The following is a 27,858-nucleotide window of genomic DNA, read 5'->3' on the forward strand; positions in this document are numbered from 1 at the left end:
GGGACACGCCTTGACGCCTAAGCGATGCCTTTAAAACCATGATGGAAAAGCTCGAAAAGCTCTTTCTTTTTTAAGGGAACCTTACATGGTGGAATATATAGCATAAGCACTCAGGCATAAACCGAACATTTGAAGCCTCGCCCCAGATAAGAAGGTACAATCCAATGTGGAGAAGCATTAGCTGCTGCTTCTTTAGTGCACCATCATAATTGATCCTGTGAAAGAGAGAAGTGATATTAAAATGTCGAATGCTACATGAGATTGAGGGCAATATTATTAAAAAAAAAACTCGAAACCACTACAAAAGACAGGGAAATCAACTTGAGGAAAAACAATGGCACCACTTACATGATTCTTGAACTAAGATGCAAATAGTTACACCATGATTCATAATTTCCAAATATCTTTTCCCCCAAATCATTCACAGTGTCAACCTGAAGTTACCATGCTAGATCAGTGTCAGATTTCCACCATATAAGTACAGAGCGAAAAAGATTCAGTTGAACAAAGCATAGATAAGTTCCACAGATAACATGGCTGCAACGAAGGCTTCAAAGGAGCATTATCTTACCAAAGGAAGCCCTTCCTGTCCTGAAGTCCTTGTGCTAATATTTGCAAGCAGTAAAATCATGTTTTCTCTCTGATTTTGCACATTCGAGTTCTACATAAGTAATCATAAATAAGTCAAATATATTTGTCAAGCATATCACCATGTGCACCAGTAAGGCTAGATATAATAACATTCCATTACCTCGTATACAATATCAGAACCTAAATGGGCAAGCAACCATTTACCTGAAATCCAAATGCTAGCGAAAGCCAGTCAAGTAAATCCCGGATAGATTTTCCTTCCCTGTGCATTGAAGACATGTGCGGCTTTGGAAGACCATCTGTGTTCCGTATTGCATCAATAGAACTTTTTATCTACACCATTTACAGCACAAATATGATCATAACTTGCTGTAGATTTTCATAAAGAGTATAAACACAGCAAACAAAATATAACTAACCTCCGGGAGTTCCAGAACTGCTTCGTAAGAACCAGGAAAATTGAGGGGGACTATGTTGTACTTGTAACTCCTGAAATGACCACTCTTTTCCTCGACCACTTTAGCACACTTCATCACCTATAAAATAATATATGGGAGACAGTGATGAAGAAGCTCACCAAGGGAACCGGTGATCGGTAACTTATAAAGCAATAATCTACAATCGAGTACCTCAGAATCAACTTTGTTGTTTGTAACATCTTTTAACACTTCATAAAGAGCAGATGCCACTTGGTAATATCTAGCCAATTCGTCACTGAGTTTTCAACAATAAAAATAAGGTGATTGAGACAGTTCACCGCAAAAGAAATAGATTATGAGTGCATATTCCTTACAAGTTTGTTCTTTGGGAAGTTCTGATTAAATTATCACAATAGTGCTTATAAAATCGTTGAATCTCCTTTGCATCATTGACAAGAAATTGTGTATCATCCTGTCAAACACAGACTAGAGTCAGGTATTCACCACTCGTGAAGAGATTACAGAGCAGGCAGGTTTCAAAAGGAAAAGAGACGAGGAAAGTCTAGACTTAAGAGTACAGCAATTTTGCAAGAATAGTCACATCATATATGCTTCCGACATAAGACACAACAACAGTATTCACTTTTAAAATCGAACTGAATGGAAGAATGCAAGTACATACTAGTATATCTCATGAGTCAAACTCTTGACATAAGCTCCCAGTCTACTCCCATTTGTGAGGCTATGAAACAGCTAATGCAACTCTATATCGTAATTATACATTAGAGAAGACTTCCATCGAGTTAGGCTACGAAGAAAACCAAAACAAGAGTTTTGGTGGACTCCCACTTTGCCATAACAAGAATAAGCTGCCAGAAGATATGCAGCAAGTGTTTCCCTTTTTGTTGCCGATGAAAGCATGATAAGAGAGATGCTAAGATTCTGCCACAATGAAGAAAGGGTAGTAACAGCATCATGATTTCATATAGAGTTGCATAATTGGTCCACGTTGGTTACCTCATCTAGCTTAAGGGACATGTATGTTTTGAACTGCCGAACTCCACGTTGGATAGATGATGGATCCATTCTTTGAACTTTCTTGTAGGCATATTTTCGACCTTGGTACAAGATGCATGGTAAATCGAATTTCATATCAGAAAAACATGCAATATTTGATGTAACAATAGACAAAAAAGGAACTGAGGAAGTGAGACGCTAGATGAACACTGAAAGAACCACCCTAGCAACAATTTGGTCCATGATGCAAGTCAGCACGCAATGAAGTAATGAACCATATCAGTTTGGGATCTATGACAATTCAGGAGCGTTGCGCAGTGTATCTAATTACTAGTTGGATCGAGTAGCTTTATCTGAGAAGATATTTTCCACGGGCAAGTGATATACTTGTTGTGAGTTCAGCTGGCCATGGACCAATCTATGGTTTGCAGTGAGTGAAATGGGATAAAATGTCTGCACTCTGAAAGCAGCATACTCAAATGCCAGCACAGATGCAATTGGTGCACTCCAAATAGCCTTACATGTAGCTACACAAACTGTATCTAGACCAATCGTATTCAAGCACGCATATGAAATAGGGAAAATTAGATCCATACCATTAAAAGATCACATCTTTAGAAAAATACCATTGAAAGATTGCTCTTTGGAAAAATACCACTGAAAGTTATCTCCGTTATTGTTTTGTACCACTACCGTGATCTTCACGTGAACTGGACCTTTGGTAGCGGTTGAGAGCCTTAGCGCTGCGAGTGCCAGCCACCGCTGCTCTGACCATGGCGCGACGCGGGCGACCACAGATAAGTTGCCGGCACAGACGAGCTCCGCAACGGAGCAGCGCAGGTCCTACGGGAGGCGGCGCGGACGAGATTGGCCAAGGCCGGCGCGGGCGTCCACGGCGACGTGCCGGCGCCGATGAGCTTCACGACGGGCCGGCGCAGGAGAGCTCCTCAAGGAGCGGCGAGGGTATGCTCCGGCCAGGGCCGGCCGCGGGAGAGATCCTACAGGGGGCGGCGCAGACGAGATCCGCCAAGGCCGGCACGGAGCTCCACGACAGGGCGCCGCAGGCGAGCTCCTCAAGGGGCGGGCGCAGGCAAGCGCGGGTATGGCAGTTCGCTCCGGTCATGACGTGTTTTTCTTTGAGCTCCGGCCATGGCGTGTTCTGGATGCGTGTGTTGCGCTCAATTTTGAGCCTGAACGATTGGTCTGACTTAACGTCAGTTTCACGGGAGTGGTAGAAATCTGTAACGGAGCTGCCTTTCAATGGTATTTTTCTAAAGCACAATTTTTCAGTGGTATTTTTCTAAAGATGTGATCTTTTAATGGTATGGATCTAATTTTCCCGATGAAATACTGCCCAGATTTCTGACACAGTAACTAGGTAGTACTCCAAACAGGAATCGAGATTAGAACAAACACAGAGCAGAGAAATTCCAAAATCTCAACTAGTCTCTGTTCCGTTACATTCCATGTCATGTAATGTGGGTCTCGTGACTTACATAGGAAGGCGACCCGCGGGTTGAACGGCTCGACCTCGTCGGCGGCGCGGATGAATGGCATGACCTCGGGGGCAAGGGCGTCGGGCACCCGCTCACCGGGCTCCGCCACGCCCTCCGGGAGCCTCCGCGAAGCCAGCGTCTGCGCCAGCATGTTCCGCCTCCCCCTCACTGCCATGGCCGCCGCCCCCGTCGACGTCGAAGCTGTCGCCATCGCCGCCAGATACGTGATGGTGGGGGAGATGGTGGGCTCGTCCGCCATTTATACGCCATTGGAGGAGGTGGCGGTGGACGGTGGTAGGGTGCTTGCGGGGATGGACAATGGGTATTCCGATTCGAGTCCTCGCCGCGCCGAGGAGGCAAGGAATTTTGTTCGCGGCGTGGGGACTGGCGTGAGGAGGGAAGCGCGCTTGCTTATGTCTCTCTCTCGAACCTGAACGACTTTGCCTTCCTTTGCCTCTCTTGCTACACGTGTCGTCACGTGCAATTTAGTTTAGGTCAGCATTGGCACTACCTTTAGATGCAAGCAATCTTAGTTGTGCTTGACTTGAGAAAAGACTGAAAATATGCCCAGGCCTTGTTTGGTGCCAGTGTTTTTGTGAGTTTTGAGGGGGGTTTTGAGGGGTGTTTTGGGTGAAAACAGCAACCACCCAAAACACTACAAAACCCCTATCATCCAAAACACTTGTTTGGCACACTTGTTTTACAAACCAGTGTATTCAACACAAATGGATAAAAAATCGATTTTTTTTTTGACATATCACAAGTAAAAATCCAATCTTTTTATATTTATTTCGAATTTACTGTTCATCCGGGGGCATGGGAGCCAAAACTATGTGCCCCTTCGTCTCGCATAAGTACAAGTAAACAAAACGGTCATATTTTACTTGAATGAGGCAGTTTAGTCTACAGACAACTTTGTTCTTAGATTTCCACTTCAGTCACATCAAAAGGTTATGTCCTACAACATTCTACCACTTACTACTTTAATTTGCAGATAGCATAACAATCAAGAACTTGCAGAATTCATAAATGCAGCCATTTTCAAGCAGCCACCATGAGAATTATGCAAAAATAATAACTATATATATAGTGCAATCTTAGGAACAGGGGAGTATGGGTTTAACTTGCAAACTGCCAGGCAACATTTCTCTCATGACCCCAACACAGCAACACAGGTTATACCGTATAATTTCTGCTGGGAACTTACATCTCTCATGAATCAACACAGGTTTGGTCATAAGACATACATACAAATGATTTTATATCAAGTAGAAAAGAGCAAGGGAATGAATATAAAATGGGTATCATGGACTAGCTTGTTATTGTTCACCCCACAAATGACACTCCATAAACTCCAGAGTTGAAGCGGGCCATCCATCCACTCCACCGGTTGCAGGACCTGCACATTGTAAAAAAGGGAATGTTTTACTTATCATGAAGAAGTGAATGTGCATGCCCGCGGATTCCAAAAACCCTACAGATAATGAGAATGCTAATTTATCAACAGAGGTTGATCTTGCAAACACCAATCGAATCAACATATCACTAACCAAAGCTCTCAAGCATTATGGTAGATCAATCAACAACCATATATGCAAACACTGGATTTTGTAGATAACAAGATATAATTTTGGTGCCAACTCATAAGTTAACAAAAATCATAACAAAGTATTGAGTTGTAAAGCACATAAGTTCAGAAGGCCAGAAACTTGAAAATAAAAACTTGAAAATAAAGTTATAGTGTGCATATATGCTACTCATTGAAACTTGAAAGCATTTGCGGAATGCCCATATCTGGGATCTCACTCTCTTACTTCCAATATGTGTTTCAAACTTTCAATATGACCTGAGGATGGACAAGATAGCAGTGCGATGCTTTCTTCTCCACTGGATGTTGTCATGAACATATATATACCAGAAATTATAAATCAGTTTACCGGTTTCATCCTGGATTACCAACACAAAACCAACATGTAACTAAGGTACTAAGCAAACATCCACCACTCTGTTAGGCCAAGAATACCTAATCAGGAATTGTCAGGCTAATACGCAAAGCGAAATTTGATGTGCCATACACAGCTACCAGTTTCCATGCCACTTCTTGGTTCATGCAAACATTATCAGAGGATTGAATAATAATATCACCAGAAGCTTTAGCAGAACATACTGAAATTCTGCATACCAAGTCAGTAAAACATCTAGCAAATATACTAACATACCAATTGTATATGGTAGTATGGCACCATATGCATAATATTCATGAAAGGCTAAAGGCTTAAATATATTCATGTGTTAATAAATATACATATTATCTTCAATCCTTTTATCAATTTTTTATACAACATTCAGACTGTAAAACAAAACTCATACGTAGTACAATTTTGTGAGTGTAAAATATATTTTTAAAAAGGCATAGACTGACAATATATATGTGGCAGTACTTATAGAACCATCACTAGTACATAGACCAGATTTGTGCGGCAAGTCTAGAAGTAAATTTCCTATTGTTTTCGTAGTTGTCCAGCCATGAAAGAAATTTCTACCTTTATAAAGTATAAACCAGATCAGGAGAGGAGGGGACGAGGTGTTATCTAATATCAAGAGCCATCCTCGATTTGCATAAGAACAATAGGCGGTAGGCACTCACAGGAAACTAGATCAGCAGATGAGGGGACGAGGTGGATGACGTACCTGAGAGAAGTCCAGCTTCTATCGAAGAAGAAGGACTGGGGGAGAGGGAGGCGAAGGACGTCGGGGAGGGAGGGAGGCGACGGTCGTCGTCAAATCGTCGCTGTGCCGCCAGAGCCGCGCGGCTAGATCTGTGCTCTTGGGAGGGAACGTCGCTGGCTTTGCTGCGGGACGGCGTCAACGGCAGCGGCGGAGGCGGCTTGGAGCGTCAGCGTCGGCGGCGGCTTGGAGCGTCGGCTTTGATGGGCGCTGCGCCGCCAGCGAGAAAACGCGAGGGGGGTGGAGCGTTTCGATTCCACCTCGGCCCGACGTGTCTTGGGGTGTTTTCTGGGCTGTTACCCTGCTGAAACCGGCCCGCCGAATGGGCCTGAAGTGTTTTGGAGTGGTTTAACGTGTTTTAACCGGGCTTAGATTTTACACTCCAAAACACTACAAAACCCCCAACAAAACACTTGCACCGAACAAGGCCTACATCGGGAGAACTAAAAATAAAATTTTACATGAAACACTGGCGCGAGAGTCTAGCGGGCGCAGCCGTTCACACAAGCACACCCTAGATAAAGAAGAAGGAGATGCATCGGAGGGGAAGAAGATCCACCCACCGTCACCACCACCACCTCCATTCCCCCCACTGTTGGCATCGGCCTAACCATCGGCCAGCACCACTCGCGGTCGGCAGCGCTCTAGCACCAGCTCGACATATCGCCATTCCCAAATGCGTGCCTTCATCGGTCCACCCTCGGCATCCCTCTAAACCCCCTTGCATCCCTCTTCTATGACGCTGGTGAAGGTATACTCCAAACCCTACGATCTGACCCCCACCATCCTACCCCTAATTTTATTGTTTACCTCTGTCGCCCCTCATGCGGCTAGCCGCGACATCGACGTCTCTAGCTCGAACCAGGCTCTTGATCGTCTTCTCCACTATGTCCCTCTGTGGACTCGTGGTAGCGTGTGTTGCAACATGAGAGAGAAATGTGCATCACGAAAACGTATCACACTAATGTCATGTTGACGTCAGCGCGACCTTGAGCTCGCGGGTGGAGCATCAATCGGCCGATTGAGGCCGCGATAGGGAGCGCGGGCAGGGGCATTCGACGCGGGGTGACACAAGGAAGCGATTGGTAGTGGCGCCGCCCGCCTTTGGTCGCCGGAGCTCGGCCGACGACGAGCTCGAGTGGCGGCCGGGGTTGGGTTCACGTGGGCGCGGAGCTAGAGGGCGAGAGAGGGGGAACGGAGGGCACCCGAAGGAGCAGCATCTCACCGTAGTTGTGGTGGAGGGGTCGGCGACGGGCGAGGAGCCTCGCCGGCGGCTAATCGATGGCGACCGGCCCGTAGATGCTTGAGTTAGGGTTTGCTCTGGGGGCCGCGGGAGAGCGCGGGGAAGGGGAAGAGTGGGGGCTAGGGTTTGTCGGTGGCGGCGGAGAAGCCCTTATAGGCCACCGGGGGCGGCAGCGTCGATCTCCACGCGCCGGAGCATCGGGTAGCCGGCGGCTCGCCACCGAGCAGCTTCGGTGCGCGGGGAGACAAAGGCAACTTTGCGAAAACCCCTCCTGGGCTGCTTTGGGCTACGTGGGAGTGCGGCCTGGGCCAACTTGGGCCGTTCTGGGCTGCGGCCAGAGAGATGAGAGAGGGAAGGAGAGGTGGGCTGAGCCCAGAGAGAGGAGGGTTTCTCCCCCTTTTCCTTTTTCTAGTTTTTATTTCTCTTTTCAAAATCCAATTTCAAATCTGTTTTGAATTTTGTTTGAACTCAAATTTGCATAGATCAATAGGCACACATGGATTATTGAAATAACAACAAGACCATGTTGCCTAATATTAAAAACTTGCAAGATTTGAAGGAGGAAGAAATAGAGAAGGATTTGCATAATTGAAAATTGAGATGCAATTTTTGCTCAAATTCAAACTACATGCATGCAATGCTCATGATCACTCATTTATTTCTGTTAACAAGGTTGGGATGTTACAGTGGTCAAACCAAATCCTAGAAGGCCTTTCCCCCTTCAATACGGACTCTAAAAAGTGGCTGACTTAATTCCTGCGAAAATGACATGGGCCTGGCCTAAAACTAAAGGTGACGCAGCACCATATTATGCTATGGACGAAATTATGAAGTGGAAAATTCTATATTTCGTCCATGTCTTCATCTCTTCTTATGGTGGCTTCAAATTTCTAAAATCTCCACTTGCGGCCTCCTCTTCAATCCTCAAATGCTTGCTGCCATCTCCTCCATGTGTGATCATGCTCCAATGCTTGTCCTCCTCATCCATGCTAGGTCCATCATTCCTAAGAGTAACAAACATATCTGATTTAGGCAGCATCATATTCTCATGTATGTGAGGAATAGTTCCAAGAAACGAATGTACCTGATAGTTAAGTTGTTTGGTACGAGCTCGAGTGATTGGTCCTTGTATTTGTGTGGTTGTAGGTACAACGGTTGTATCAACAGATGGGATGTCCTCATCATGCCCCCTTCTTCAATTGAAGTCGTCCTCGACGAAAGCTCCTCTTCTTCACCAAAGTAAGGCTTCAAATCTGCGATGTTAAATGTAGGACTAACTGGACCCAATTATGCAGGAAGCTCAAGTTTATATGCATTATCATTTGTTTTCGCTAACACCTTAAAAGGACCAGCAGTGCGTGGTAGTTTAGACTTGCGCAATTCTGGAAAACGATCTTTGCGCAAATGCAACCAAACAAGATCACCAACATCAAACACAACATGCTTTCTTCCTCTTTCCCCAGCAATTTTATATTTAGCATTCATGCGTTCTATGTTGTCTTTAGTAGTCTCATGCAATTTTAGTATCAATTTAGCACAGTATGTAGCATCCAAATTATTTTGCACCGAAGATGGTAAAGGCAACAAATCAATAGGTGCATGTGGTATAAAACCATACACAATCTCAAAAGGGCACATCGTAGTGGTAGAATGCAGCGAACGATTGTAAGCAAATTCAATATGAGGTAAACATTCTTCCCACAATTTTAAGTTCTTCTTCAAAACAGACCGCAACATAGTAGACAATGTTCTATTTACTGCTTCAGTTTTTCCATCAGTTTGGGGATGACATGTAGTACTAAACAACAATTTAGTCCCCAACTTAGCCCATAAACACCTCAAAACGTGGCTAAGAAATTTAGTATCACGATCAGAAACAATAGTATTTGGCACATCATCACTATAAGAAAAGTTCTGATACTCAATGTCCCATTTTCGTCAGGTATGGTCCCTTTTTCGTCGCATATGGGCCTAACCCGATGATATGGCTTCTGTGGTCGAAACTGCGTCAGGCAAAGTCCTACCACGTTTTTTTCGGTTCGTCGCGTTCGGGTGCCCTTCCGCCATGGAAAATCGGACTGTTGCAGAAGTGTTTTCGGGAGCCCGTTGACTATTGACGCCATGCAAACTGACATGTGGCAGACGCCGTTAACTGCCAGTTAACATCGTTAACCGGCTGAAACCCCGTGGTAGATGGTAGGCCTACACGAGGCCTGCCACGCCTTAAGCGGGCCGGCCCATTTAGTTTGCAGGCCGGGCCAGCTGACTTAGTTTGACCGGTCAACTATCTAGCTGGGCTGGTCTATTGGGTACGTGGGCCGGGCCTAACCTCTAAGGTTGATTGGTCAAAACTTAAACGGGTCGGCCCACTAAGCACGTGGGTTGGGCCGAATGCCTTCATTTGACCGGTCAACATGCAACCGGGCCGGCCCACTAAGCATGTGGGGCCCACTTTCCTGCTATCGGGCTGACCCATTTAACAAGTGGGGTCCACCATAAAGGAAGTGGGCTGGCCCAAGAAGTGTGTGGGCCGGCCCAATTAGCATGTGGGTCCCTCTTTCCTGTTATCGGGCCGACCCATTTAGTAAGTGGGGTCCACAATAGAGCAAGTGGGCTGGCCCAACAAGTTAGTGGGCCGGCCCAATAAACAGGTGGGGCCCACTTTCCTGTTAACGGGCCGGTCCAGTTAGTATGTGGGGTCCACTATATACCAAGTGGGCTGGCCCAACAAGTTAATGGGCCGGCCCAATAGTCAGGTGGGCCCACTTTTCATGTTAACCGGTCGGCCCAGTTAGTAAGTGGGGCCCACCATAAAGCGTGGGCTAGCCCAACAGGTTATTGGGTCGGCCCAATAAGCTTGGGGGGCCATTATTGTGCTAACGGGCCGGCCCAATTAGTATGTGGGGTCCACCATAAAGCAGGTGGGCTGGCCCAAAAAGTTAGCGGGTCGGCCCAATAAGCTTGTTGGGCCCACTTTCCTGCTAACGGGTTGGCCCATACTAAATGGGCTGGCCCAATAAGCACGTGGGGCCCACTTTTCTGTTAAAGGGCCGGCCTAGTTAGTGAGTGGGGTCCACCTTAAAGCAAGTAGGCTGGCCTAATAAGTAAGTGGGCCAACCCGTTTAGTTGTTGTTTATATGCCGACATGATAGGCGCTTTAGGATTTTGCGGGCCGACACATATGTGATTTCGCTTAATTGGGCCGTTTAAGGGATGAGAATTTGTGATTTAGATTGCGCAGAACATAGAAAGATACTGAGAATATTTACGCAGCACATGATTTCTGTCGGATAGCCTCACTTACCACAAGCACCATAAAAAATGCGCGAAAGAACTATAAAAACTAACTAAATATTACATCAGCTGCAAGGTTTTGAAAAAATATTACAGAACCCAGAGAAATTGAATGATAATTAAACCTAGCAATACAATGAAGCGATTCAGCGATCTTTTAAGTTGATCGTGCACCACCTATATCTGAAACAAAGACATTACGAGTTAAGACAACAGCAATGGAAAGGCAAAGCCACTACAATGTTGTTTGCCAAAGAATTTGGAACTTGTGGTGACCCTGCATACCACTGCATGTTGTAGTATGCCAGTCGTTGATATAACTTTCACGAAGTACCATTCCGCAAATATTACATCCCTCAGAGTAGTACAACAGAACATAGCAGGTCCATAACTCATTCATTTATTATTACAAGCATAATACACATATCGTCTCGGAGCTCCTCTTGGGTCCTAAGAGGGATACTCCTGGGTTCGAGGCGAACCCAACTTAGCTTACAATATAGAAGTCTCATTAAGTTATACATTTATTTCCTTGAGCAGCTAAGTACTCAGAGTTCGCACTGCTCGGCTACTACTACTACTCGGTGCTTCTAGGCTTGATCTCCTCCGGAAGTCTCCCCGGTTCCGTAGACTATGAGGTAGTCTACGCCTTCAATACCTCCAGAGAGGTCTGGTTCTTCATAGCCGATGATCTCGGCTCCTTCAGGGTTGTCGTAGTCCTCCTCCAGACGATTCAGACAATCTAAGGAATGGATTTAAGAGTGGAATGAGTACGAGCGTACTCAACAAGTTCATTATAGATAAGAGGTGTTTAATGCACTAGCTACGATATTAGACCAGAAAGTCTAATACCAATGCAGGTTTTGGTAAACATTTCTTCAAGAGATTGCTTTTATTTCAAAGAGCTATGTCCGTCAGCCTTCACCGGTTTACTAGAACTTCATGGAGCTCCTTTCCGGCCGCGTTCGCAGTTCCATATCCGGAACAGGAGTGACAGGTCACGGTTCTTTACACTCTGCAGAGGTGTGTTGCTTTACCCATAAGAGATCTTAACCTTGGTGCCAACCGGGCAGCTTTCCCGTCCACACTTCCTTCGGTGTGAGGCCCGGTATAAGGTCTAGCCAATCATGTTCATCCGCTACCTCGAACACCCACCCTTTGTTGCATGCCCCGACCCCTGGGTCCTCGCCGGTCCCATTATTCCCATAGATTTCAGGGTGGACCCCGACCACGATGACAGTCTGGGATCGAACCAAACTCCTTCGCCGGTAGCTGCAACCCATCCTAGACCGCAATACCGTGGGGACTTAGGACTCCCCAGCCTCACCATCTTGCTCCTTCGGGCGACAAGTGTACTACGGACAATGCCGTGGGGACTTAGGACTCCCCAGCCTCACCAGCTTGCCCCCTTGGATTACAAGTGTACTACGGTAAAGCGCGTCCGTTGATGAACGAGAGGTGGAAACACTTTTGACTACTCCGTCCCACTCCGGATCTTATGGTTAACACGGGTATTACGGCACAAGAATCACTGGCGACATTTGTTGTTTAATCCTAGATGGATATAAACCCTTGCAATGGAACCTCCACCATATCAACACAATCCATGGTTCCATTGCCAACCACATAATCATATTCATAGTTATGAAAATAGTGGTTTTGGATTTTATGCAATAGTGATAACCATAGTACTTTGCAAGTAATTTGATAAAGATACTCAAATGACATGAGCAAGTGATGAACTTGCCTGAACACTGCAAAGTTTTGCAGTTGGATGGTGTGGACTGACCCTTGTCCTCTGTTTCTGAAAAATAACATCATTGTCCGATAAGGGCAATGGTTAAAGAAGCCAGTTTTAGGGTTTGTTCCCCCCTTCCGATGGCATTATTATTTCATGTAAGAGGTTAATACTAAGATTGATTTGGAGATACTCTATTTAAAGTAAAATACAACCTTGAAATGTTGTCAAGGTGTTTTTAAAGTCCAAAGACATTTATGGACTTATTTTCATTATTGAAAATATTATGTGTGATTTAAATGATTATTTCAATCATCAAATTAAGATTTATTCTTAGTTGTCTTCAAAAATTCTCTTTGATATTTTATTTAGATAGAGAATTTTATGCTGATTAATTTTCATATTTTTATTTATTTTTTTAGAGCTTTGAATCATTTTCTATTAATTTTCAAAGTTTCTGGTTTATTTGAAAATGTGAAATGTCATATTTACCCCTGGGCCAACCTGTCAGGGTGGCCCAGTGGGTTAACCCTAACCCGAGCCACACTTGGGCTCGGTCGGCCCACTCGCCCCTTTCTTCCTCGCGCAGAACCCTAATCCCCCTTTCTCTCTCGCGACGCCGTGGTCGCCGCCGCCTTCGCCGAAATGTTCCGACCGCCACCGGCCATCCCCGCCGGCGAGATTGGTATCAATCGAACCGCCGCTCGACGGCGCTCCGATTGATCCGCGTCGATCTACTTTTCCTCGCCGCTATCGTTCTTCCCCAACATCTCTGTGACCTGGTCGGGTGATCCACGGCGACCTCGTCGCCGCCGTTGTTCTGGTGGCGTGGCGTGGCCGTGTGCCACGCCGTGATGATGCTGGGGCCCATGCGCCTGGCGACGAGCTGGCTTGGCTTGGCCATGGCCTGGCGCCACCGTTCGCCCGGCGTGTGCCGCCATGCCGCCATGGCCGCGCGTCTCTGCTTCGCCTGAGTCACCTGTAAGTGCTCCTCTACTCCCCTTCTTTGCTATCTATGCCACCTCCTTCTCCTTCTCGTCTAGCTCCGCCGCTGGCTTGCTCTCCCTGTGGAGAAACTTGCCGTGTAGACGTACTGCTGTGGCTATGCTCCTGTGGACTTACTCCATTGCTGCTGTGCTTGTGCTTCTGCTTCCCCGTGCTGCTACTGCCATGCTTGCTGGCTGTGCTCCTGTTCTTGATGCTATTCTTGCTAGTTACTCCAGTATTTCATATATGTTGCCCTGGCCATGCTTAATGCTTGTTATTCTTGCTGAATTCCTGTTCTGTGCCTCTATTCTAGTTGCTATACTTGCCAGAGTTCAAGTGTGTTCATGTATGATTCTCTGGCTTAATTGCAGTGTGCAATTCTTGCAAATTTTCAAGTGCCAGAGCCATGGTGGCTTATTCTGGTGCTCAGAATTAGGATTGTGCTCAATTGAGTATTACTGTGAGCTTACAGTGTTATTCAATTATGCTTTGATGTGTGCCTTGCTTGTGCACCTTGATCCAGTGGCTCATCATGCCTTTGATGTGCTCTGGATACAATCATGAGTTATTATTTGATTATCTGTGAAGCATCTCTTGATTAACTGTGGCTGTTTAATTCATACAATTCCTGTGTGATACTAGTGATTGATTCTAGCATGCCTTGGCATGCTCTAGCAGGCTCTGGTGATCAATTGATCACCACTTGCTTGTTGCTTACATGCTTGCTCATTGCATGTGCCTATCTGGTGCTCATCCTGGTGTCTGTGTGACACATGTACTTGTGCTAGTGAGTGTTAATGCTTGCTCAAGCATCATCTGATGCTTGCAGTGAGCCATTGGGTCACTAGCAAGATGTTAGTGCTTGGTTACTTGTCTGTTTCATTTATCTGTAATTCCTTGCTTGGCTAAATAGATAAATGATGTGAACTGTTTATCAGTAATGATCATCTTACAATTAATTAGATTGAGCTAGAGGGATGCCAATCATTTATTGGGGACCCTAGCTCCATTTGAACCCTTCTGGGTAATGATATATGTGCTTAGCTTCTCTGTGGGATTTGGTAAAGTGGTTGAGGTGGCCCTGACAGCAAATCTTTGCTGGTAGGGTAGCTCCCACCCATTTGGCTTGTTGTAATTTGGTGAATGCAGTACTGGCTAATCCCTTGATGGATTCCCAGTGGACTTTGATGTAGACAAACATGGATAGACACAGATTGTCTATCAGTCTGATGGCATCAATAGCTATGGTGCTAAGTATGTGGGCTAGGCTAGCTGTGTCTTCATCTTTTGCTGGATTTCTTCAGTTATGCATTAATTTACATAGCTGATGTTCCCATAGGATGATTTCCTAATGGCCTTTACCATATTTGCTTGCACCAAATGGCTTAGTAGCCAGATGATGACACAAACAGGGTATCTACCCACTTTGCTTTCTGTGACTTGTGCAAATGATGGATTTGTATGAGCAAAACCCTGCTTGCTCATGATTTGTGGTATACCTCTCTCCAGCTCCTAGAAATTGGGTGTTGGTGTAGAGGATAGCTTATGTTTGGTTGATTTGCTTCAGTGATGAACTGGTGCTTGTCCTGCTCCTCCTTGTGAGCTTGTGATCTTGGTTTATTTCTGGTAATTGGGAATAGGTGACACAGCTCTAGCTGTAAACCTGTTCGTGGTGTTCTTGGCTGTTCTTAGTGCCTGGTGACTTACCCTGCTGCTTGGTCGATGACTGAGCTAGGGTTTACTGTGGAAAGATTTTATATGGTTGGCCCTTTCTTCTCTGGTCGACAGCTCCACCTTTCCCTTTGGTGACTCACTGTGTGTGTGTGCTGCATGCACACAGCCTTGTGAGCAGGCTGTGTGTGTGTGTAGCCTGGTACTGTGCACTTGGACTTGGAGAGGATCAGCTCGGCTGATCTTTGTTCATATCCTCTCTGTTTTATTTCTTTGCTTACCTGCCAAGTGGCATTGCCACTTGGCATAATATTGTGTTGGTTTTGTATGTATGCAGGTTTCAAGCAATTGATCAAGATGATCCTGAAGATGATCAAGTCCAAGATCAAATGAAGACTACTTTGTAGTATTTAGGATAGAATCATTCCTTTGTAATCTTTCTTTTTATTTTCTTTTCTATTCTTTTCCAATTTGTGTAATGTGTTGTAATAATTCATATTACTATTCTGGATATTGTAAATGACATTGTATTGTGTGTGATTATCAATAAAGCTCCCATTTTCCTTAATGAGCTTTATATATTTGTTATATTATTTATATTCTTGATTAATGATAATTGTTTATTAAATCATCTCAAGTTTGAATTATGTGATATCCATTTGATGTTTGAATTTGAAATTCAAATTCAAATTTGGTTTGAATTCAATCATGCAACTTAAGATTGTGATGCATCTTCTCTTCTCTCTTCTCAAAACCCTAATCTAGTTAAGTAAGAACAAGTTCATCGCACTCTCGAAACCCTAACCCTGTAGGATGTCGAGAGAGAAACCTGTCCCCCTTCGATGCAGTTTTGTTTTAAAAGCGTGAAATTTCCCCGGAATTTACAATGCAATGCACATCCATTTCTAAATCTACCCCTCGATCGTCTCTAAACCTGGGACATTACAGCCTTTCCCCCTTAAAGAAAACTTCGTCCCGAAGTTGTGGTTGTAATACCTGAAGAGTTCGGGGTATGTTTTCCTCAGGTCTTCTTCCTTTTCCCAGGTGGCTTCCCTCTCGGGATGATGCTTCCATTGTATCTTGCAGTATTTTATAGCTCTATTCCTGAGTTGTTTCCAGTTCTCCTCGAGAATCTTTGTTGGTTTCTCGATGTATGTCAAATCTGGTTGTAACTCGAGCTCTTCATGGGATTCTGGCTCATCTGGGGTCTTAAAACACTTTCTGAGTTGCGACACATGGAATACATTGTGAACCTGAGATAACCTTCCCGGTAGTTCCAATTCAAAGGCTAACCCTCGGTTTTGACTCAGAATCTTGAAAGGTCCGATGTACCTAGGGCTTAACTGTCCTTTTACGCCAAATCTCTGAAGTCCTTTCATCGGGCTCACCTTGAGATATACCATGTCTCCAACTTGTGGCTCCCATGTTCTTCTCTTTTGATCGGCATAACTCTTCTGTCGGCTTTGGGCGATCTTGAGCCTATCTCTTACAATGTCAATAATTTGTTGCTTTTCCTTGACATAATCAGGATTGAACTCTTTGCTTGCTCCAGCTTCATACCAACATATGGGTGATCTAAACTTCCTTCCATACAGGGCTTCGAAAGGTGCCATCTTGATGCTGCTTTGATAGCTATTATTGTACGAAAACTCTGCTAGTGGCAAGTGCTCCTCCCATGTTCCTCCGATGTCTAGGGCACAAGCTCTAAGCATATCTTCTAGGATCTGGTTAGTTCTCTCCGTTTGTCCACCTGTCTGGGGATGATAGGCGGTACTATAGTCCAACTTGGATCCTAAAGCTTCGTGTAGTTGCTCCCAAAATGCTGATGTGAACACGGATCCTCGATCCGACACGATCTTCTTGGGCACTCCATGTTTACTCACGATCTCTTTGATGTAAAGATCGATGAGTTTCTCTCCTTTATCTTGCTGGTTTACCGCTAAGAAGTGTGCACTTTTCCTCAACCGGTCCACGATTACCCATATCATGTCCTTCTTTTTATTAGTCATGGGTAGTCCGGTGATGAAATCCATTCCTATCTCCTCCCATTTCCATTCTAGAATGGGTAAAGGTTGTAACTTCCCTGCCGGACTCTGATGTTCAGTCTTCACTCTCTGGCAGGTATGGCATTCCGCCACGTATTGTGCTATCTCTCTTTTCATGTTATTCCACCAGAATAACTCCTTTAGATCCATGTACATCTTTGTACTTCCCGGATGAATGGAGTATGGTGTTTGATGGGCTTCCCGGAGTATCACTTCCTTGATTTCAGCAATATCCGGAACACAAATCCTCTTCTGGAACCATAATGATCCCGATTCTCCTCGGTGAAATTCTGATGGTCTTCCTTCATCTATCCTTCTCATCTCCTCCACGATGGATGGATCGTCCAATTGACCCATCATTATCTCATTCTTCAAGTTAACATTTAGCTCATCGGCTACTTGTAAAGCCGATAGTCCTTCATGAGCTTCTTTCTCCCAAAGTTGTATTTGGGCTTGGCTTATTTCCTTCCTCAACTCCGGTGATAACTCTTGTTCCACTCCTCCAGTGCTCTTCCTACTCAAGGCATCTGCTACAACATTGGCCTTTCCTGGAGTATAATTGATGGTCAAACCATAATCCTTGATTAGTTCTAGCCATCTTTTCTGCCTCATATTGAGTTCCTTCTGAGTGAAGAAGTATTTGAGACTCTTATGATCCGTATAGAGCTCACACTTGGCTCCATAGAGAAAATGTCTCCAAGTTTTGAGTGCAAATACAATTGCTGCTGATTCTAAGTCATGTGTTGGATAGTTCACTTCATGAGGTCTGAGTTGCCTCGATCCATAAGATATTACTTTCCGATCTTGCATGAGTACGCAACCCAATCCATGCTTGGATGCGTCACAGTACACGGTGTAATCCTTGCCAACTTCAGGAACTGCTAACACCGGTGCCGTGGTGAGTTTCTCTTTTAGAGTTTGAAAACTCTTCTCACACTCCTCTGACCACACGAATGGTGTGTTCTTTCTTAATAGCTTCGTCATTGGTCCTGCTATCTTGGAAAATCCTTCAATGAATCTCCGATAGTATCCTGCCATTCCTAGGAATCCTCGGATTTCCTTGACAGTCTTGGGTGCTTCCCATTCTAGAACTGCTGCTACCTTGCTCAGGTTAACAGCTATTCCATCTTTGCTAATGACATGACCAAGAAATTCCACTTGATCCAGCCAAAATTCACACTTGCTAAACTTGGCATAGAGTTGATGTTCTCTTAGTGTTTGCAACACTAACCTCAGATGTTCAGCATGTTCTGCTTTGTCTTTGGAATAGATCAAGATATCATCAATGAATACGATGACAAACTTGTCTAGATATGGCATGAAAATCTTATTCATGAGATTCATGAAAATTGCTGGGGCATTGGTCAATCCAAAAGGCACTACAAGGTATTCATGATGTCCATACCTTGAGACAAAGGCTGTTTTTGGAACGTCTTCCTTCTTGATCTTAATCTGGTGGTAACCGGATCTCAGATCAATTTTGGAAAAGACTCCCGCGCCTCTAACTTGATCGAATAGATCTTGTATTCTTGGAAGTGGATACTTGTTCTTGATTGTGACGTTGTTCAAATTCCTATAATCTCCGCACATCCTTCTACCCCCATCTCTTTTATCAATGAAGATCACAGGTGATCCCCATGGTGAAACACTCTCTTGTATGAATCCTTTCTGTTCCAAGTCATCCAATTGCTCCTTTAGTTCTTTTAACTCCTTGGGCCCCATCTTATATGGTGCTTTAGCAATCGGAGCTGTTCCTGGAATTAGGTCGATAGTGAATTCTATCTCCCTATCTGGTGGCATTCCAGGTAATTCCTTAGGAAACACATCCTGGAATTCATTCACTACAGGTATATCCTCCAACTGCACCTCCTTCATGTTGTTCAGCTGTAGCTCGACTTCGATCTGTGTATGCTTGTCTCCTTGGTAGATCATTCTACTTCCATCAGGGCTTTTCAAAGACACAGTCTTGTTCACACAGTCAATCAATGCTCCGTTAGCTTCTAACCAGTTCATACCAAGAATGACATCAATGTCCTTCATCGGTAAAATGAACAGGTATGCGTCAAACGCGCACTTATTGATCATGATGACTTGTTTTTGTTTGGTATGGGTTACTACTATCGTTCCCCCCGCGGAAAGTATAGTTATGGGTGTATCTAACTTAGTGCAACTAATCCCATATTTGATGATGAATTGCTGAGAAATGAATGATGTAGTTGCACCAGTATCAAAAAGTACTTTGCCAGGATGAGTGAGTATCTGGAGCGTACCTATCACTGCCTGATCGGAGTTAACCACCTTCTCCAGGCTGGTGCAGTTCAACTTGCCGAAGGGTTTCTTGTTCTTCCAGTTCCCTCCGTTGTTTCCTCCTCGACTTGCTCCCCCTCCTGACTGACCTCCTCCATTATTCTTACTAGATTTAAATGTGCGCCTTGGCGCACGATCCCGTGAAGTTCATGTCCATCTTTATTTTGTATGACGATGATAAAAATAGCTGCTAATATGATATTACATTTCGTAGACTTTGAACGCACCTTTGTATGCATACCCGTCGGTACGTTCCAAAATGATAAACACCTATTTAATCGTTAGTTGTCAATTGGATCGTTGCAAGGTTGTGCACATCTTGATATCTTTTACAGGCTTGATCTCTTCTATTCGAGTTTGGACCGAGGCAGCGAGCTCTCGTCGGAAAAGGGCTCTTGAGCAGCTGGCTCTGGTTTCTCGGCGGCGACGCCTGGAGGATGCCGGCAATGAGTGACAAAGACTCCTCTGTACTGGATTGCGTTGATCTGAATTCTTGTAGGGTGTTTTCTGTAAAGTATAGACCCCTTTTTTCAAATATTAAGTTCCTAGAGCGAGTATTTCCAAGGGGCTTACTGAAAATTGTAATCCTGCCACTTTTTATGGTTATTTTCTGGGGTCTTCCAGACGGACCAGACCCCTCTTTGTGTGCAAAAACAAATATTCGAGTTTCTGTTGTACCTATTTGCTTTTGTGTGTCTGCTTACTCGCCACGCGTCTTGTTTACCTGGGAGGTGAGTCTTGTCGGAGTGTGTCCAAGAGCTCCGACATAGGGAGAGACAGGTCAGTGACCGGCGGGGCGAGCGGGCGGGGTGGCAAGGGATGTGTGGAGGGAGCGGGCTGCAGGTCGGCCGAAGGGGTCTAGTGCCGGCGTCGTCCTGGGAGATTTTCCTCCGGCGCTGATTTCCTATTTTCATGTTGTGTCGAGTGTATCTCGTGCTCCTGTTTATTGTGCTTCCTGATTATGCGGTGGTGGGGGGATTTTGGACTTGCTCTATGTTATGCATGGTGTGTCCGGGTTGGGGAGTTTGGATCCATGATTTTCATTGAGAGAGACGAACAAGGTTAGGTGTGCTGCGTGTGAGGAGCGCAGAGCGGGAGGGGGGGGGGGGGTTGAGGAAACCGGGGAGTTTGGATCCTTAACTTCAGTCACCCATTCTTCCTCAGCCTGTAATTAGTTTTCGTGATTCGTTAGCTTTTTAGTTACATTATCTCTTTCTCGGTTTCCATCTGAGTCTTTCTTTCTTCAGATTCTTAGGTTGTTTAGTTCAGTGATCCATTATCTTCAGTTTTTCATATCAGCCTTGATCCATTCTCAATCTTGTTCACTTTTCTTCAGAGTCAGTTGTTGATTCCTGACATTTTCTTGGACTGGTCTTCCGCGTGGTTTCTTTAGTCTGTGCTTTTAGTGGGAGAGAGAAGTTGGAGAAGAAAGAGGAACAAAGCGTTGGAGCAGCAGAGCAGCAGTCGCCTGCAGCCAGGGTGAGCTCTCTATCTCATTTGAAATAATATTTCTTCTCCAATTCGTTTTGCTTATTTCTTCATTTTAATTTTCTCAGTTCTTCACTAAAATTTTCTTAGTTACTAATCTCAACTTTGTTTTAGTGGGAGAAGAAAGGGGAACCAAGCAAAAGAGTAGCAGACCGGAAATTTGCCTTCATCGACAAGTGAGCTTTTTATGTCTCATTAAATATAATTTGTGGATTTTTTCATTTTTAGCTGAATTTCTTAAGTTTATCAATCTCTCAGCCATTCATTCATATTATTTTTCTCTATTACGCTCTAAATATGCGTCATTTGTTTTAGATTCATTCTTTAGTTTTGATTTTGTCACTCTTCAGCAATTATCTTTTCGTTGTTTTTAGATTCTGTTTGTATAGATTGGGAAAGAGATAAGCGGGTATGTATCATGCTCCACTGTGAAGAGGGAAGATATGGAGCGAGTAATAGGCTGGGGATTTTCTAATCGGCTTTCATGTAGGGTATCCAGATTTTCTTTGTAGCATCAATTGTGGTTTGCGGACATGCATGTTGCAAACTGTCAGTGTGCATATGTTCTAACTATGTGTGAACACCTCCGAGGGATGTGTCGTGTTTGTTGATAGCTGAACTACCGAAGCTAGTTTTATTACTGAGGATGATGGTGTCATCGCACGCATAGGCTTAGCTGAGATGATACCTAACCAGGCTGGTTCATCATTGATGGTATGCGAGTCATCTCAAATAATGGGATAATTTGCTTCCATGGGCAGGACCTTTTGTGTGGCCATTTCACCACTTTTAGCTTTCTTTACTTCACCTCCTGTTGCATTTTTGCTCATTCATGATATACATGCAGGTACTATTCAGTGGTTAGTCATGTTTCTGTTGAAATGCAATAACATCTGCTGATTGGTTCTTGGAGAAGGAAGTGTTGCAGCTGTTTTCAAGGTACTATTTAGCGGTTAGTGATGCTCAAGTGGTTGATGCACCAAACTAAGTTTGGTTGAAAGTGGGGCAACCTATCATTTGCTGCTTTTATGTAGCATACATCTACTGGGAAACCCAAAATGTATTTATCTTAATGTGTTTATCTGAACCAGAATGTTATCTGACTTTTTTCACATGAATCTGGGTCTCTAGATGAGCTATTAATCACTGGCATACCCTTCCATCAGTCTCAATTCCATCAGACTCAACTTTTAGTCTAACTTCTACCCGGCACTAAGTCTGTGCTGTTGGGCTATTTCTAAGATATATTTTGGTATCTTTTTTTAGCCAAAATAGTGTCTATTCCCGAAATAAAAAATGGGATGGTTAATGGTCACTCCTTTTAGCTATGTCTTGAAAGGATTTAACTGCAGCACCGACTGATTTTGTCGAGTCAGTTGAGACAATTCGGATGGAACGAAAAATATTGCGTCCTACATAGCACCCTCTGTGGTCAAATTGGTCGTGCGGAAAGAGAAGGGCCTTAGAATTACAGAGCGATTGTCGATAGTACAGTACTCCAGCAGTGATCCATAGTAACTAAGTGTTTTTCCTTGGAGCTCACATAGATACTTGTGGCAGTGGTAGATAGGTGGCTAATATTTTCTATTGCAGGTGCACTGCTTGTTCTGGACAAAATGCATACTTCTAGGCTGATTCTTTGGTTTCCTGGTATATACATGCTTCTCGACGGGTTGATCTCTGGTATGTCCAAGCTTCAATATCACCTTGTTCGGAATATGTAGTTGAAGCTTTATAGTTATGAATTTCCATCTAAGTTAACAATGCATCATATCAGAAAAAAGTAAATTTCTATTAGCTAGCATACCATGAAAGATGAAACCTATTCGAATGAACATAAGCTACAAATATTCAGATTGCAGTACATGGAAATTATATACATTTAACTTTGCTTCGCAGACTCAAAACACATATTAGTGAGATGATGTAATTTATTTCTTCAAAACACGACATTTTTACTATTACTTTCAATGATTTGGAACTAAAGTCAATAAGTCAGATTTCTGCACTGTCTACTTATCCATACAAACTACTTTGGGACGAATAAAAGTTCTCTATTTTTTCAGCAACATTTCTCTCGCATGTGTCAAATAAGTATAAAAGATTTTCATACGAATGATCCATATAGCCTAATATAGATACATGATGCTTAGTATCCATTGAAACGAAACCACTTCTTGCAATTATTAGAGAAACTTACTGGCTACCACAAATAATATGACCTTGTTCCACACAGTCCATAATCTAGAATACCGGGAAGAGAGCTACACATGCTACCCTCTACATTTTGGCAAGAACACCATAATGTGTGAAGTTAGGCCTATGTGGCAGCACTGTAATCCAAAAGCTGCATGTACAATAGTTGGCAGAACAAAGGAAATTAATGCGAGTAGAACAAATATCTTTGTACCATCAAAAAATCTGGAGGTGTTTATTAGCACTACCACATGAAGTAAATTTAGTAGAAGAAACTGGAAGGAGGTACACACTAAGAATCTAACCAGTGAATGAAGATATGCTATGTCCTTTAGATGAAGTGTTGACCTCAAATCGGAATACTCTCGCAGCGAAACAACTCTTGGAGTCTAGAATCACATAATATCGACGTGCTAGATCATCCTATGCAAATGAAATAAAACACCAATGAATTTCATGCATGTCAATTAGGATGGGAAGAAACTCCGAGTCAGAAATAATTAATATTCTCAATAATAACATGGTTAATATGAAAAAAGACATGAAAATAAGGTAGGCACATTTTCTGATACTACTTCAGAGAGAACTATATAAACAAAAAAATCAATATAGAATTTCGCTTGTATTCCTATACCAGTCTCTTAATCAATGTAGCTGAGCGCATTGTGTGCGCGCCTTAGCTTTGAGATGGAAGTTGTTCCAAACCACGATCTACATTCTAGAATAAAACATGGTAGAAAACATTCTGGAATACCAGTAAGCCCCTTCTTACACAAGTTCATACAGATTCAGTTCACAATAGTAATACATATTCAGTTCATACAGATTGCATACATGGTAAAAAATTGCAAGCACTTGACACAAAAATTTCAAATGAATAAGCATATCACTTACAAGTTTGAATTTCTAGTCCTATTATGTACTTGTTGTTTCAGGAGTATATGTTAAGTATATAACAAAGACATGGTATACAATTTAACCCGTTTAACACAAAGCACTGTAAGTAAACCATTGCCTCCAAGATCTAAATGACATATATATACAAATTAACTGTACTGGAAATATGGGAGAGTGAAGTATGGGAGAGTGAGCAGTGAATCTGCAAACAAAATCACACCAAAGAAAGGATACCATAAAAATATTTTGACAAAAGGAGCAAGGAAGAAATCAAGTTGCCACCATAAATTAGCAAAAAAGGAAAACAACAAACCTAGAAACAAAGTTGACCATCAGGACTAACCACAGCACAAATTGCCATACCTGCAACTTGAAGACATCTTGTCGTGTGCTACCCATCTTTCGCATGAAAAGTCGCTGGGTAAAACATTAACTCGATAGCCTAGTGCAAATTTTTATTAGGATCTATAACCAGATGGAAATGAAAACAGAGCAAAGGATTCACGGGTAGGAGTAAAAAAATGATATTTCTTCACTAATTACACAAACATGCTAGGTTTGGAAAATCTAACCACGGGCAGATAAGGATAACTTGTAACTTTTATAGATTGGCATCACTTAAAAAATAATTATACCTAGATGGAGATAAATGCACATGCAAGAAAAGAATAGAATAGAACAGGGCATGTTACATTCACAGGCCATAGATGAGAGACATGCCTAACTTAACAACGATGCATTTGAACCTACCACAATCAACAGAAGCATACGAGTTCAAAGCTCAGAAGACCACAGTAGCAAATGATCATTATGAAGAGAAACAAATGCTGAAAACTTTCCTGGCCTAAGTAATGCACCAACAGCAATGTTATGTGTAAGAGTGTATGAGATAATTTAACTATATCACCACCATATCTGATGCTCAAATAGATAATACTAAACTATTTGAGTATAGAAAAAAAACCCGACATCGTCACTTTGATTGTTAATATGATGATTTAATTCTCACGCTTAAACAATACATGATGACGGCTTTCATTAGCCCAACAGTTCCAAAATGCAAAATAATGGATACCAACACACTTAAATAATTAGAATCACCTAAAAGAATGCACTTATGAATAAATAAATGATTAGGTACGGAGAGAATACCTTCTCCCTGTCACGTCCATAAAAACATGTTAACATCGTCACCGCACTGCTTGATTCATAAGGTTGCCCCACGGAAGTATAGCACGTGTGTACAGTAACTCCAATAAATTCTCATACTTTTTTCGTAGATGCAACAGTCCATAAGATGGGCTTTCTTTCCTGACAAAAATGGCATGCATAGCAGAATTACCACAAATGGTTTATTGTATAAGAGTATGCACATGTGTACAGTAACTATTTTGGATAGTAGGCAATATAAATATACCTTCTAGAGTTTTCTTTTGAAAGTCCAACCAGAATGTCCTAGCAGCTTCTGCGACCTTTGTGATGATTCCGTCTAGAGAGCATGGTGAGCTCAACCATGTCTCTCTTTTATGCTCCTACCACAAAACATGTAGATCTAAGCACATTGCATTGAGGTGTACTATCTAAAAAAATCCAGGAAAAAATTGGGGAACCATTCTCACCTGTTTTATGTCGAACAAAGTGCATTCACCGAGGTTGCCTGATGTCTAGCTTTTTCTTTCACATGATGCACACATATAGTTAAGCAACATGTCCACGAATGTTTCTCCGCCAATCAAAGAGATAGGGTAAAGAAAAACCGAATGCTTAGAGGCGAACCTCAGTAGACGTTATGGACTATATAGAAACAATAGAGAATCTGAAACCACGTGCTACCCGTGTCCTCAGATGATAGCTCCATGAGCTAGGCATTTTATTGAATCTGGCATCAACATAAATATTGATAGCATCTGTTGCAAGAATCAGTTGCTCAATTAGTACTATGGTGGCCACTGCATAATTTGTTATAGCCAGGTTGCAGAAGTAGAAAGTTTTTAAACACACTGATGAATAAATTAAACGAAAAACTAATACTTGGGGCTGTAACATTGGGAAATATAAGTTTGGAATATCACCGAGTATTAGTCAGCTGAGAGCAATAATCTAATAGAGAAATCAGATTATGAGTAAAAATAGCACACATGAGAGTGGCTCAATAATTGCAATAGTCAGTTCTGATCACCTGTGAGACAAAATACAAACACAAAATAGAGGTAGTAAGGACGTGGATCAGAAAAACAGTAACGAATTAGAACTTAAATGGTACAAAACTATTTTTCTCAACTGGCTCACAATATTATTGTATGCCAGGTAGTTGTATAAATCCTTGACCCACTAAACCATGTGAAGCAAATGGAAATTTAATGGCATGCTTTAAAGTAAGAAATGAATGAAAAAAATATATCTTTGCCTACAGAAGATAGTTGAGTGATTTCAACATGCCAACACATTTACATTGCAACTTCCGAACTAAAAGCAACATGAAGTGACTACAAAAGTTAAAGAGAACTTGTCATGACATACATGAATGGTTAAAAATTACATCGGTCATGAAATAGAAATATACCGACTTTGCTGGTTTAGTATATAAATCTATGGAAACAATATCAGGAGTAATATTTTAAAATAAAGGGTGCTCGCTCCTTCTGTTGATCAATTCAGGGTAAGCACAAAACTAATGGAGGGGGAAATTGCTCTGTTTCCAAATACAGAATACCTTCACAATGAAAAAATACAAACAATCAACACCAAGAAGTGTTCCTTTACATGAATAAAACACAATAAAAAACAAGGTGCTTCTTCAGATCTGGATACATCCATATCAGGGCAGTTCATGCCTTGCTTCAACAACATGGATCTGGATCTAACGGGAATAAATTCATGGATATTGCATATGGGAGAGAGAGAGGAGAAGGAGGAGAAGGAGAAACCTGTAGGTCCCCAATGAGAAACCTGTAGGTTTCCAACCAATGAAGAGGACGGGATGGGCAGGGTGTTGTGCTTCTAGCCGGTATCCTTGAGAGAGGAGGTTGAAGAAGCTTGGACGAGGGGATTGGGACACTCCTCCGCGACCGCACCTTCCTCGCCGGAGTAATGGAGGTCCTTGCGACGCCGTGCCGGGGCTCTCTCGCCTGGCCCCTGGCGAAGGTCGCCCGCGCCGCTCTGCTGCGCCGGCCCTTGTGGAGGTCGCCCGACTGGCCGCGCCGCCCTTGCTCGCGCCGCCGGCCCCTGCTGGAGGTCGGCCACGCCGCCAGTCGCCCGCGCCGGGTGTTCCAGAGAGGATTGAGGTGGAGGCAGAGGGGTGGAGAGCTGCGAGATGAGGGATTGGGAGAGATGTGCGGGGATTGGGAGGAGGATGCGCGCAGCGATTGGGCAGAGGCGGCTAGGTTTTCGCCCCATCGATCTCGATTTTTATACGGCAGGCACTGAAAGACCGAAAGTACCCCTGCGGGTGGAGACCTCCAGCAGACGACACCAATACGAACCGAAAGATATCCCAGCCGCAGTGACTGACGTGTGGGGCCGGCGAAGGTGGGGCCCACATGCAGCCGGAGGCGGGTAACAACCCGCCATTGTATGGGGGCAGCTAGTGAGAGGATGCCCTGTTTCTTCTGCCCAGAATCAATGGATCAGATGCGCTGATGGGGTGATCCAACGGCCACGAAGCGAGGATCGCTGTGAGTCCCCCATGGGGGGGCAGCTATTATACCTTCAGATTGGGACAATCCTTCATCATGTGTCCCTC

The 27,858-nt window shown here is 43.6% G+C and overlaps 1 protein-coding gene and 2 long non-coding RNA genes across 10 annotated transcripts in view; all 3 read right to left on the bottom strand.

Annotated features, from left to right (window-relative positions):
- Positions 1 to 3,924, bottom strand: part of LOC127319140 (callose synthase 7) — a 27,489-nt gene extending 23,565 nt beyond the window's left edge. For 3 of the 7 annotated variants that reach the window (XM_051349355.2, XM_051349354.2, XM_051349353.2), the window contains exons 1-9: positions 3,524 to 3,923; positions 2,028 to 2,128; positions 1,385 to 1,482; positions 1,221 to 1,305; positions 1,011 to 1,127; positions 796 to 924; positions 572 to 661; positions 349 to 434; positions 86 to 215 (exon numbers count right to left, since the gene is read on the bottom strand). In XM_051349355.2, the coding sequence (XP_051205315.1) occupies positions 86 to 215; positions 349 to 434; positions 572 to 661; positions 796 to 924; positions 1,011 to 1,127; positions 1,221 to 1,305; positions 1,385 to 1,482; positions 2,028 to 2,128; positions 3,524 to 3,782 (1,095 nt within the window). In that variant the 5' untranslated portion in view covers positions 3,783 to 3,923. The other 4 variants (XM_071828228.1, XM_051349357.1, XM_051349356.1 and 1 more) reach the window with 4 other exon arrangements.
- A 660-nt stretch (positions 3,925 to 4,584) lies between these two features.
- Positions 4,585 to 6,643, bottom strand: LOC127319137 (uncharacterized). The gene is made up of 2 exons (XR_007862415.1): positions 6,215 to 6,643; positions 4,585 to 4,922 (listed from the first exon to the last, which is right to left on the bottom strand). It is a non-coding gene; the product is annotated as an uncharacterized lncRNA (long non-coding RNA).
- A 15,798-nt stretch (positions 6,644 to 22,441) lies between these two features.
- LOC127319138 (uncharacterized) lies at positions 22,442 to 27,378 on the bottom strand. Of its 2 annotated transcripts, none has more exons than XR_007862417.2 (6): positions 25,736 to 27,378; positions 25,534 to 25,648; positions 25,269 to 25,427; positions 24,480 to 24,558; positions 23,525 to 23,642; positions 22,442 to 23,370 (listed from the first exon to the last, which is right to left on the bottom strand). It is a non-coding gene; the product is annotated as an uncharacterized lncRNA (long non-coding RNA). The 2 variants fall into 2 exon arrangements; XR_007862416.2 differs by having other exon boundaries at positions 22,443 to 22,775.
- Between the last annotated feature and the right edge of the window lie 480 nt (positions 27,379 to 27,858).

The sequence above is a fragment of the Lolium perenne genome, chromosome 3 (genome assembly GCF_019359855.2).
Source record: "Lolium perenne isolate Kyuss_39 chromosome 3, Kyuss_2.0, whole genome shotgun sequence".
NCBI classification, from domain to species: domain Eukaryota; kingdom Viridiplantae; phylum Streptophyta; class Magnoliopsida; order Poales; family Poaceae; genus Lolium; species Lolium perenne.